General features: G+C 37.7%; 1 protein-coding gene across 1 annotated transcript in view; it reads right to left on the reverse strand.

The window, feature by feature from the left end:
* The window catches only part of TRPA1 (transient receptor potential cation channel subfamily A member 1), a gene marked incomplete at both ends in the record, with an annotated part of 38,409 nt that extends 24,750 nt beyond the window's left edge, over positions 1–13,659 (reverse strand). Inside the window, 8 exons of the mRNA XM_084281681.1 lie at positions 1,181–1,229; positions 3,778–3,914; positions 6,256–6,401; positions 6,755–6,863; positions 7,787–7,894; positions 9,335–9,510; positions 10,645–10,807; positions 13,540–13,659. Coding sequence (XP_084137807.1) covers positions 1,181–1,229; positions 3,778–3,914; positions 6,256–6,401; positions 6,755–6,863; positions 7,787–7,894; positions 9,335–9,510; positions 10,645–10,807; positions 13,540–13,659 — 1,008 coding nt within the window. The remainder of the gene's footprint in view (positions 1–1,180; positions 1,230–3,777; positions 3,915–6,255; positions 6,402–6,754; positions 6,864–7,786; positions 7,895–9,334; positions 9,511–10,644; positions 10,808–13,539) is intronic.
* Between the last annotated feature and the right edge of the window lie 411 nt (positions 13,660–14,070).

A 14,070-nucleotide genomic window follows, 5' to 3' on the forward strand; every position in this document is an offset into this window, starting at 1 on the left:
ATGTATAAAACAGCATAGAAGAAAATTAGTGATCTCACCAGGAGTTCAATCAGCAGGTAACACAGGTTGCATGTGCTGCACCCTACTAATCTTGAGTAGAATATTTTGATCCATTTCCAGAAAGACAAATGAAAACAGTCTTAAAGCTTCTAAATGGTTATATTCTATACGGAAAGCCAAAAAAACCCTCAGCATATAAGAGGCCAAGACACTCAAGGAATTTAACTTTGTTTTCAGCAAATTTGTGTTCTTAGCAGTGTGAACTATTTTCCCTCTAATACTTTGTGCACACAAACTGCCAAATGTGAAAACATGTGCCGGTATTTCTCAGGTAATAAACTCTGCAGACAGGTTGTTTTGTCAGCCAGGTTTCAGCAGTCAAACCTCACCATTTCACATCTGGATTGAAAATAAGCACAACATCTATTTCTAACTAAATCAAATCCCTTTAAGAGAATCTTGGGAAAAGCAAAACTATATGCAGAACGGAATTGCTCTTAATGTAATTACCAAGAAATGAAGTAAAAAAATCCTAGCAGTCACAAAATGGGAAAGTCTACTGACTTCTGAAAGTTTCCTCAGCAAACAGAGTGCGGCATATAATGGTTGTATGAGCCTTAGCTTAATTTGTATTAATGGACACTTGGAGCACTGCCAGCAGCATCACCAGTTACTTTTTTTTCCTCATTCTCCCATGTAGTTACTCTGTGAAGAAATATAACCAAGCTACTCAGAGTAAAAGGCATTTCTAGATCATGAACAAGCTTCGATACATGGCTTTATAATCCAAGAAGAATGGTATGTGCATATATTAGACAATGATTTATTTCTGGAGAAATCAGATTAAATTTAATGCATGTTTAGCTTTTATTTCGTATTTCATATCATAAAAGTGAAGATGCCTGAACCAGTCTGTCATATCTGGTAAAAGATGTTTATGAAACTTTTCTAAGTAAGCAAAATGGAAATTAAAATGCAAGCTTTCATTCTCTGTAACTGTGGATTACTATTACAGAGCCTTAACTACCACTGTACTTTAACTGTCAATTATGCTTTATGAAATATATATATATAAAACCTATAGCTAAGAAAACATTCTCCTTTATGAATTTCTCTATGCAGACCTGTAGTAACAGATAGCAATAATCTCTATAAACATATCACTTCATTAAATATTTACCATCGAAATCAAATACTCTGCCAGTTCATAATGATCAAACAAGGCCGTCCTGTGGAGAAAAAAATGCAAAATTAGAGTAACATTAGAATGGACAATGAATTTTCAAACTGTTATTAGCTCTATTTGCTAATATTTTCAAATATATATGTATATATATATATTTAATAAAGTGACAGAAATACCCTTACTACATATTTCATTTTAAAAAGGTATTTCCTTTTTTGCCATTGGGTTTCATTTTTTAACAGTTCAGTTAATGCACTGAAAACACTATGGGAAACAAACACCTCATTGGTAGATGAATGGGCATTTTGCTACTGATTTTTAACAGAAACAGCTTAATTTCATATGCCAGATCTTTCTCTATCCCACACAACGTCAATATATAATTCCATATGCTTCGGATTTGAATCATTCTAGAACATTAACAGATCTAGAACATGAAACTCATTCCATCCATTCGATTCTCAAAATTTTTGTAATATATTTAGTTTAAAAATGCTGGAGCAGTGGTTAAAATTGTAATGACTCAGCTAAAATGTGTTCTAACTATGGCAGGCAAGCCTACTTGAAAAAAAAAAAAAAAAAAAGTTATATAAAACCTGACACAAATGGTGGTTACATTACCAAAATATATTACAGTTGCCTATATGCATGAAACATTCTTGGGTTTTATTCTATGATACTGAATTATGTGTTATTCAATAATAAATAACTAAATAAAGCAGGAAGTATAGAACAGTTAATACACACATTCTAAATTATTTCAGAAGTCAGACCTCTATGAAATATTTTTACTCTGTGAGCAACACAGAGGGACGATTCCAAGGCTGTACTGTATCTCAAAGATAACACTTCCCTTAAGAAGAGCTAATAACACAGGGTTTACTATAAATAGAACCAATTACTCAAAAGACATTTGAAAGTAGGTATCATGATTCCAAATGAGTCGACATGCCTCTATTATCTATAGCAGAACTCTCAAGCCAGGCATAAATACTGAGTGCTTCACACACATTTAAAACAAATTCCAAGGTGCCCAAACAGAGAGTGAAATTTTATAAAAATATGTAGATGGAAAATGACAGTAGGAATGTGAATGGATCACATCCAGCCTATGCTTTCTGGCTCCTTCACTTCTCAAAAAGTTAATGCTCTAATTCAGTTTATTTATATTCAGAGAGATTTGGGTGACTTTCTACTTTCGAATGATTCTTGATACTATATTTTTCCCTTCTTTCACAGACACAGGGAGCAAAAATGTGTCACTCTTTTTGGTCCAAAGTTTTTTCCAGGACAATCACTTCCATGGATGTGAGACCCAATTATCTATTAAGTAGTAAGGCTATATTGGGCCTGCACAATTTTCTTTTACATGCTGTCATCACTTTGTCTTCAGTAACATTCTATTGCAGTTACATTTCCAAATGTACTCAAACCTTATCTTAACCTTACAACACGCACCCCTTTTAATTTCTTCAGTTATCTTGGAATCATTTTACTTTATACCATGTTCCAAAGAACAATCATCTCTACTATCATGCTCTACAGCTTCCTCACAGGGGGGGCAGAGGGGCAGGCAGATATTGTCCTCTCTGGGGACAGTGACAGGACCCAAGAGAACGGCATGGAGCTGGGACCCGGTAGGGTCAGACTCGGTGTTAGGGAAAGATTCTTCACTGAGAGGGTGGTTGGGCACTGGGGTGGGCTCCCTAAGGACATGGTCATGGCACTGAATCTCCTGGAGTTCAAGAGGCATTTGGACAATGATCTCAGACACATGGTCTGATTTTTGGGTGGTTCTGTTGTCAGGAGTCGAATTTGATGATCCTTGTGGGTCCCTTCTAACTCAGGACATCCTTTAATTCTATGATTCTACTGCTTCCAACTTTCTACCAATTCATATTGTAAAACTCATCATAGAACAATACCGTAAAATTATCAAGCTTTACTTTAATACAGTGCAACTGCAAAAATGTGCAGATGGAGAAATATATTATCTTCCACAGAGCTGGTAGCTATCACATTTAAATATGTGCCTTTCTGCTGAAGATGACTGAGGAAAATCTTCCACAGTTTGGTGCTCTGGTTTAAAATAGACTGGGAAAGACTGTAAGTCTAGAAGGTTATTATTTACCAAAACACCATCTACAACTTTGCAATCATAGGGAAGTGTACCAACATCTACTTGTACTTGAGCAGGTATAAAATATTTTTTGAGGAAAAAATGTGGACATAAGCCACACTAGATTAGGACACTTGTTCCACAACCTCAGAAGCTGTTAACAAATCCATAGTCTTGTTCACTTCCTTATTCTTCACTGGAGTGAATTTTCAGTACAAACTGTTAGCAACCATTCCTTGACATGGTACCAACGTAACTAGACCACACTATTTTGATTTTGGTATCAACACCAAAATCTTTAACATTTTGAGCAAATTGCAGACACTTTCATATAGTACAAAACTCATCTCCCATCCCATAGAGTTCCAACACATTTGGAAGGGTGTTCCCAAGTACACTTTATAACGTGTTACTGGATGCAGTAAAAACTAAGAATATCATGCCAGTGAAGTGTGGCAGAGCAGTCTCCTACCTGTGAAGCAATGTTTCCTTATTCCCATCAACAGCATCAATAATGGATTCCTCACCAGCGTAGGATGACATCATTAACTTCACAATCTCAGTTGCTCCTTGAGTGGCAGCAAAATGAAGTGCTGTACATTTTTCATTCTATAAATAGGAAAATAAAACAAATAATGATAATAATAATAATAATAATAATAATAATAATAAAAACACATTTAAAGCCAACCTAGCCCCCATCATACTAAATGGGATTCATAATTCCTAAATGCCTGAATTCCTGTTTCATGTGAAGAAACTTTAGTCTTTAACTAAAATAGTGGAATTCTAAAGAGATCTTAAAGACCAAAACCATTAAAGAGACAGTTTTAAAGGATCACTACAAAACTCATCATTATTCTACGCCAAGCCTTTACAATATACCATAACGAGTCTTAACAATTTTCTACTTGAATTAATAAACAAGCACACACAGCAGCCTTAAATAGAAAAGATGATGCAGAAGAAAAACACAGAAAATCATTGGCAGAATGGTACAAATGAATAAGCAAACAAAATTGCCTTCATAATGGATTTCTGTAATACAGAAAATGTATTTTTTGGAATATCTTTGATTTCTTTATCTTCCTCAGAAGTGCTTCTTAATTACAATTTTCAGCAGGTTTCATTAAAAACAACTTGTTCTAATAAGTTATTAACTATTGTAATCTAAACAAGCATAACGACTATTAAACAATAAATAAATGATTGGAACAAGATTTGCCAAAACACAGTTTCATTTAGGTATATGGGACAAATCAGCTTTGATATATGCCCGAGGGTTTTGTCTTTGTCCATTTCAGAACATGAAAATTTCATTAAATGCATTGGGATGGGCTTTTTCCAGAAAGCCATGAACATTATCAAAATGGTTCTTACCCATCACAAAACCTTCAGCACAAACTATCTCATTCAAAAGCTGTGTGTTCCAAGAACCAAACAAATACAAGAAGGATAAACTCTTATCTTTGCTCTCTTGAGCTGGTTTCGGCCTTGCAAACAATTTGATTAATGTCAGATATTTTTTCAACACGAAGCTGGAAGCCTTCTATGACGGAGTGACTGCATCAGTCAAGAATGGAAGACCAACGGATGTCATCTACTTGGACTTCTGTAAGGCCTTTGACACAGTACCATGTGACATCCTGATCTCCAAATTAGAGAGATATGGATCTGAAGGGTGGATTTGACCATTCAGTGGAAAAGGAATTATGTGAAGGCTGCACCCAGAGTGGTGGTCAATGGCTCTGTGTCCAAGTAGAGGCTGGTGGTCAGTGGTGTCACTCAATGGTCTGTCTTGATACTGTTACTATTTAATATCTTTATCAGTGACATAGACAGTGGGATCGAGTGCACCGTCAGCAGGTTTGCAGATGACACCAAGATGAGTAGTGCAATCAATGCAACAGAAAGAAGGGATGCCATCCAGAGGGCATCCTGGATGTCCTCCTGGACAAGATAGATAAGTGGACCCATGTGAACCTAATGAGGTTCAACAAGTCTAACTGCAAGGTGCTGCATCTGGGTCAGGAATCCCAGACATGAGTACAGACTGGGAGAAGAATGCACTGAGAGCAGCCCTGCAGAGAAGGACCTGGGAGTTCTGGTGGAAAGAAAGCTCAACATGAACCAGCAGTGTCTGCTTGCAGCCCAAAAGGCCATCTGTGTCCTGGGCTTCATCAACAGAGGAGTGGTGAGCAGGTTGAGGGAGGGGATTGTGTCCCCCTAACATGCCATCATGAGGCCCCACTTGGAGTGCTGCATCCAGGTCTGGGGACCCCAGTACAAGAAGAATGTGGATTCATTAGAGCGGGCCCAGAGGAGGACCACAAAAATGATCAGAGGGATGGAGCACCTCTCCTAAGAAGAAAGGTATAGAGAGCTGGGGTTGTTCATCCTGAAGAAGAGAAGACTCCGGGGACCTCACTGCAGCTTTTCAATACTTAAAGGGAGCTAATAAAAAAGATGGAGAGCAACTTTTTACTTGGGCCAGTAACGACAGGACAAAGAGGAATGGTTTTAAACTAAAAGAAGGGAGATTTAGATGACATGTTAGGAGGAAATTCTTCACTCAGAGGGTGGTGAGGCACTGGAACAGGTTGCCCAGAGTTGCTGTGGATGCCCCATTCCTGGAGGTGTTCTGGGGCAGGCTGGATGAAGCCCTGGGCAAATTGATCTATTGGGTGGCATCCCTGCCCATGGCAGCAGGGTTGGAACAAGATGATCTTTAAGTTTCCTTCCAACCCAAGCCATTCTGTGATTCTGTGGTTCTATGATATGATTTTGCATGATTTGAGCTATAGACTTGTTTTCATTTGCTGCTCCCCAGGCATTGCATCGGAAAACACAATGACCAATGAATGAAGTTCATCTTCTCTTTGTACTACTCAGAGTTTCAGAGATATCTAGTCTTTATCAAAACTATATTTCACTACATTCCAAGTTTTACCTGTTTTAGATCAATTTGGGCTCCAAATTCAATACACATTTTAATCATTTCTAAGTCCCCACTTTGAACTGCCAAATGAAGTGGACTGCACTTCCCATTATTGGTAAAATTGATGTGGGTTTTAGCAGAGTGACCCAATTCTTCACCTGAGAGATGAAAATAATTGGAAAGCGAAGATGAGATAAGAGACGATATTTTTATTTTTATTTTTTTTAATAACAGTTAGAACAACTGTGGAATAACATTCTCCCCCTCCCATTTTTCAAACCTATCATTAAACAATCGATGGGCAAACATTTAGAAATGCAGTGAAGCTTCTGCAGTAATCCTACAAAAGTTACTAACATTAATTGCCCATAAGAATAATTGCATTAACTTATTCTAAGCTCCATTACAGTTTTGAGTGCTTGTTTACAGTTCTTTGAGATGTAAAGCTGTAAATTGGTATTGCTACTACAAATAATACATTATGAAGAATAATTTTAAACAAAGTATTTACCTTTTTTTAAAAGAATTTCCATACATGTTTTTGCACCTGAAAATGCAGCAGCGTGGATAGGCATACATCCTGTTTTATTTGGTTTACATATTTTCCCACCATTTTCAATCTGAAAAACAATGTCTGGATATAGCTTAATGACATACAGAAAATCCCCAGTAATTAATACATTGTTGCAGATATAGTCTCCTCTGCAGCTGTCTCCTTTTTTATGTTGCATATGTATTGTGAAGTTAGTATGCATCTTCTATGTGTTACCTCCATATTTTTATATATACATGTGTTTCTTTTTGTTTTGTTTTCTTTCTTTTTTATGACCTTCAAGGTTAGTAGTTTTTTGTTTGTTTGTTTGTTTGCCACACAAATATGCTTACATACTGTCTTAAAAGATTAAAGTTTGTTAGTAGCCTTGAAGACAATCACTTGATTCATACGCATTTTTTTATTTTTTTTTTTTCCACAAACCAGGCAAGACTTTTTCACACAATGTACAGACAAGTAAAGGAACTCAGGAATGCCTGATTTTTTTCTACTGTTTTCTAAATCACAAAATACAATGTCTCATTTCTTCCAAAGTACATATAGCCTAGGGATCGCAGAACATATTTAAGCACTAGTTCCACCATCTTTTCAAACAGTTCCTAAGTATTTCATAAACAGTTTTCTTCAGAAGCATATAAATGAAAACTATAAAACAGATTTGACAAAGGGGAAGATAAAACACAGTATTTCAGCCCCCTCCCCCCAAAAAAGAAAGAAAAAAAAAAGTTAGTTTTGAATTTTAAATCCCATTTTTTCCCCAGCTGATGTTGTCTTTATTTAATAGATGGGGATGCTGTAAGGGCATCCACTGAATATTTATTTGCAGTATAAACATCTCATAAAAGTAGCACACATAGGCACACACGTATGCACAATATCTTGAATGTTGTATCTATGATCCTTCCTCCATTAAGCAAAGAACATAGGAATAAAACATCACTGCATCAACATAAACAGAATCACATCAAAAAATGTGATAATTATACCTACCAGGAGTGTCAGAGCTTCAGGATTATCCTTGTAACACGCTACAATTATAGGTGTGTTTCCTGCTTCACCTTCCAAATTAACATCTGTACTGCTATGCTGGACTAAAATCTAGATATTTAAGAAAACATGCAGTCACACATAAGTAAAAAACAACGAAAAACAACAAAGGCCTATTCTATTACTTTAATTGTTTATCAGCCGTAGCACTCTTATGACTTGCTCTTTTTGCATGCAAAAGTTCACAGTGCTGAAGCAGACTAGGGACAAAATGAGGAAGAATGTAAAAACATGCAGGTGAAAAATGCTGGTGAGAACAGACAAATCAAATTCTTTATGGCAGACAACTGCCTAAGATAAACGCTGCACTAACTCCAGAGTACATGTATTTTAAAGTTTTATTTAACAATTTATCTAATACTGGGAGAAAACCTTTTCTGTAGCACATTGCAGATAGGGATTTTCAAATAAAGTTTGTTATTACGGTGATATTCTGTAATCCCTGCAAAGTGGCAATGCTGTAGACTCTAGTCAATTAGGCATTTATTGAACAGTTATATATAAGATCGAAGGAGATGAGACTTAAGAAAAACAGGAACCGTTCTAGTCATTAATCCCTATTTATTTAAATTAAATTAGGGATTTATTTAAATCCCTGTTGACAGCTAACACTGAGCTATCAGTGTTAGCCAGTATCTCTATGACTGCTTCCTACATACTTATGAGGAGCAGAGGATCTGGAAACAACATGACCATACTGTACCACATTTTTGTTTCTCTACCCATATATTTATTTATTTCTCCTTCAATAATCCTTTTTTTTTTTTTTTTTTTAATTTTCTGGTTCTGGATGAACTGACACATTTTAATCTTTCTTAGGGAATTTGATGATAGAAACCACATGAGAATTTGATTGAACAAAGAACTGAGTGGGGAAAAAAATTAGAGCATATACTTAGTCAAGGGCAGAGCTGCAAGACAAGCCAAATCAAGAACTTTATACAAAGCCCATTTTTAAAATGTCATTGTATTTTAGATTTTATAGTTTTATAATTCATAATTGATAATAAATACAGATTTTGTGAAAGTTGTGAGTACAGTAAAATGTTTTATCAATGAAAATCTCTAAAGGTTTTAAGTCTTGAATACAGGAATGTGATTTTCTTTCCTTTAGATGAACTAGAAGAAGAGACATCTTCAAAGTGAAAAAAAAAAAAAAAAAAAAAAAAAAAAAAGTGTTGTGGTTTCATTGACCTAGTAAATTCAATAACTTTACAAATTATTAAATTATATCCAAATACCATATATGGAATGAAAACATTCTCATTATACTTAGTCAAATGACAAAAAATAGTGTTAAAAAACCTTCTGCTGTGAGAAGACCCAAACTTTTCTTTAAGCATCGTAGGCTGTATATTCTGCTTGCCAAAGAAGGCATATGAGGAGCTACATCCAGGATACAGCATATATAAACAAGATCTTGCTGTTCTGCACACAGCTGCTGCTGAGCTGCTTATCAAATCTGTGTATTTATGTGGACTTTAGACTTACCTTAACAATTTCATTATGCAGGGACTGTACGGCCATATGCAAAGGTGCCATCATATTGGAGTTGAGAATGTTTGGATTGGCTCCTCTACTGAGAAGTAAACTAACACTTTCAACCTGGTTTTTCTTTGTGGCCCAGTGCAGTGGGGTATTTCCAGAAGAATCCATCACGTTTAATACTAGGTCAAAGGAGAGCAAATAAAACCAAAAACAAAGTAAAATCATCATATGTTACAATCATGTTTTCTAAAAAGGTGTCTTCAGTGAAGGTTTAGGTCTGTGCTACTGTGCTTCTTTAAAGAGAAAAAGAGAAAGATCACATTTCACACAATGTGCTGTGTTAAACTAACTGAATATTGTGCTGAAAACTGTATTGGTGAGAGAAAATGTTCTATTAAAATATTAGTGCATCAAAATATTATTGTGTTACAATAGCAGAGAGGAAGTTTGATAAGGTTAGGAAATAGCAATAAAGCTTTTTATTAGATCTTTAGAAATTATAATAGCAGAGGAAGGGTGAAACATCTGTCTCTTTCCTGCACATTATTGTACACTCTTTTTTTTTTTTTTTTTCTTTTCTTTTTTCTTCCCCCCCCCCCCCCCGGAGTTACTTGATTTACCTCTTTCCTTTCCTCTTTCCTATCTTCTTTGACTTTGCAGCCATTGCTGTTTCCTCTTGGCTAGTACCAACCATGTATCTGCAGCTTAACAGATGTATGTTTCCACTATATTATATTGAACTATATGTTCAATGTATTACTCCTAAGCTGACATTTTTATTGAATTATATCAGAACTCTGTTAAAACGGGTCGGAAGTGCTTATGTGCAATCAGAAAATATTCAATTATGTATCAAAACAAAATTAACTTGGAAGTATTTAACATGTGTTAACAACTTGAATGACAAGTACAAGAAACAACACTTTTCTGTTTCCAGTGTTTTAAATGTGATGAAAGATGATACATAATGCATATAAGGAAGATACTCAGGCCTGATGTACTTCTTTGAAGTTTTCTTTTGAAAGAAAGAAGACTGAAGTTTTACATCTGAAGACTGTAAAACTGAGTTCCAAATGATGTAAGATGCAACAAATCACTACATTAGAGAGCAAATAATACTAAGACAATAAGGGTGTCCCAAATCATACCCAAGACACTTCAAAATGTGACAGTTTCATCTATTTTTGAATGTAGAAACATAGATAACATACAGATTCTGCTTATGTTGGGTAACAAATACTTTCATTACTGACCTTTTGTTTGTTTTTTTTTTTAATCCCGTTAGATAAAATAATTCATAAAATGTGTGTTACCTTCACAGGACGAATCATCTATAATCAACTGCATTAATTCTATTTGACCTCCTTCTGCAGCATGATGCAGTGGGGTGGCATTTAATTCATCCACTTTGGTAAGTCCAGAACGATTCTTCTTAATGAAGCTCCGCAGCCTACAGGCACTTCCATCTGAAATCACCTATTTTGGACATATATTTTCTCATTTACTTTCATAAAGCAGTACACAAATCCTGATCAGATCAAGTCAAGAGTGAAACTGCTTTTACTGAACAGAATAAAAATTAACAGAAATTAAAATGATCTAGAATATATTATTTCATCTTTTGCAGTGAGATCAAGACCCTCTAACCCAGGAAACCTCGAACTAAAAAAAAGTCATCACTTTCTGTTATATACTCTCTACAGCTGTGGACAAATCAAACAAATTCAAGAGAGATGAAAAACTGATAACCTTGTTCTGAACTTTCTGAACTTTTCTACAGAGACTGACATTATGATATGGGCTTTTGATTCCAGCCTTTGGGTTTCTGTGATTGTAAAATCAGAGCATATAAATTTATGATTATATGTCAGAGTAACCAATAAATTCTTCAGTTTACAGCTCTATCCTACAAGCATCCCATGGGCCTCAGCTCAAAACAACGGAGCATCATCACACTCTAATACAATAAAAACCCACTGACAGCTCAGCCCTCTGATATCTTTATACATCTCTGGTGCTGCACTTTGCAGCCTAAACGCAGTATGGAAAGCCTGCAGATTCTTCCTCTAGGAAGTTAAAATATTTCAAAAAACATACTTGCGGATGAGGAAAGGTGGTAGTAAAAATGAGTGCAATAGAATGGGCAAAAAAATAAATTTATTCAAGTTATTAAAAAAGATTGAAAGGGAATAAAAAAAAAAAAAAGGAAAAAAAACGAGAAAAATGCATACCAAAAGTAACGCAAACTTCCTCAAAGATGATTAAGTAAGCGAACCAAGAAAAAAAGGAAATCCCAAAAATCATTGTTCCTTCCTCTGAAGCAAAAGAAAAGAAAAACTCCTTCCCCAGGACCCCTCAAACCGCAAAGACTCAACAATTTTTGCTGTCATTAAGCAAATACATGTTATGGGGCTGCTCATTCAAACATTTAAGCATGTGTTTAACTTCTTTCAGCTTAATAGTCCCATTGACATCACTGTGATTACTCATGTGAATGCTGTTAGAAATGTGTTTAAAGATTTAGGACACTGGGGCCAAACACAGGGGTAGCATCTGCTCCAAAAGTGAGATCAGAGAGGGCTGATAGAAAACAGGCAATATATCATTGTGAAATGGGTATTCAGGGTGACTCAACAGTCATAAAAATAAGAGGTCAATTACATACGCAAACATCTACACATTTTATACATACTGAAGGACTATAAGAAATTATTAAAAGAGCCCTATATATATGCATCGAGTATCTTCTATTCTTCCTTACATTATAATGTATTTTTAATTGTAAATAATGTTAAAATGTTTTACTGATTTAAATCACATTTCATCACTAACTTGGGACTTTTTGTCAATGTAAGATAAAATGTGGCTGAAATACTTTATGATGAGAATCTTACATCAAAAATTAGATTGTTTAGCTAATACTGCAGTGTTTCAGTAACAAAACAGGAAAGCAAGAAACTAATTAGGTCCTCTTTGTACTTTGTTTGGTTTAAAAAAAGATAAGATAAGATAAGATAAGATAAGATAAGATAAGATAAGATAAGATAAGGTAAGATAAGATAGGAAGAGAAAGAAAAGGAAAAGGAAAAGGAAAAGGAAAAGGAAAAGGAAAAGGAAAAGGAAAAGGAAAAGGAAAAGGAAAAGGAAAGGAAAGGAAAGGAAAGGAAAGGAAAGGAAAGGAAAGGAAAGGAAAGGAAAGGAAAGGAAAGGAAAGGAAAGGAAAGGAAAGGAAAGGAAAGGAAAGGAAAGGAAAGGAAAGGAAAGGAAAGGAAAGGAAAGGAAAGAAAAGAAAAGAAAAGAAAAGAAAAGAAAAGAAAAGAAAAGAAAAGAAAAGAAAAGAAAAGAAAAGAAAAGAAAAGAAAAGAAAAGAAAAGAAAAGAAAAGAAAAGAGCAATCAAACAGTTGCTGTTTTTAACCAACAGCATCTCCTTTCTGCTTTGCCTGACTTGGTCTGGACAGATCACCTACCTGAGCAGCAACTCACGTAACGCAGAGGAGGTGTTGCTTGGGACTAGAGCTGGCACATGGGGCTTGAGGTTGGAAATGACATCAAACCCATCCACGTACTTTGGCATATTTGTTTAGGTAACTTTGGAGACTTTGGAGATTTTTAAGAACAGGTTGGCATCTAATTAACCTCTGCTTTTGCTTAATTATTCTGACTGTTACAAAAGGCTTCTCTAGTATCTGGTTGAGGTTTCTCTCTTTGCAACATGAATGCACTTCTTGTCCTATTCTCCCTTTCCCTCCGTAACAGCTCCAGTACTCAACTTTCTGTTTAGGATGTTTTTCCTAGAGGGTGTACTCATGCCCACATCACTTTGTAGACCTCTAGAAGAGGGGTCTCCCTCTACAAAGCCATGCTTGGGGGGGGGGGGGGAGGGGGGGGCAGCCCCATTTCGGCTTCTCACACCCTCCCTTTGCCCTACTTTGACCTTTCCACCACCACCACGTCACCTCCCATCCCTCACAGCTCTTCGGGGACACCTCGGCATGGCCATGGAAAAGGTGTCATGGAGGGAAGGGTATCAGGAGCGTGGCACCTTCTTCCCATCTTGTCCACCTCATGCTCCTCGCCCACTTGCCGCACCCCAAGTCCCTGCAATGGGCAACATCGTATCCCCATCGGGCTTTACCCCCGCTACCCGCCACCCCGGGGACCTCCATCCTACCCCTCCGGGCAGCACCCCGCTGCCCTCCCCACGCACCTTGAAGACATCCTGCGAGGCGACGGAGGCGGCATCCGCCTCGCAGACGACGCCCTGGTAGGCGCTGGACCCGGCCGCCTTCTCCCGAGACTGGCAGAGCCGCCACAGAGAGCGCTTCATGGCGCCCGCCCGCCCGGCTCCGAGCAGCGCCCGCCCCGCCCGCTCCGGCTACCTGCGGGGCGAGAGACCGAGTGGCGGCCGCCGCCGAGGCACGGACCCGGCCGCCCCGCCGCGGAGCCGGCAGGAGGCGGGGAAAGCGGGCGGGGGCGCTCCGCCGCTGCCCCTGGGAGGGCGAAACGATCCCGGCCGGGGCCGCCTGTGCGGCCGGGGGCCCAGAGGGGGCTTCGGGTGTCGCGGCTTCGAGGGCTGCTGGCGCTCCCGGGGAGGGGAGGGGATCGTGCCTCCTCTAAAAGGCAGCGCTCGGGGTCGTCCCTCAGGGGGAGAAGCTCAGCTCTGTCAAGGGAGAAGCCCGGCTCCCTCAGCGGGAGAAGCCCGATTCCCTCAAGGAAGAAACCCGGCTTCTTGAAGGGG

Source organism: Netta rufina (genome assembly GCF_964035555.1).
Source record: "Netta rufina genome assembly, chromosome: 2".
NCBI classification, from domain to species: domain Eukaryota; kingdom Metazoa; phylum Chordata; class Aves; order Anseriformes; family Anatidae; genus Netta; species Netta rufina.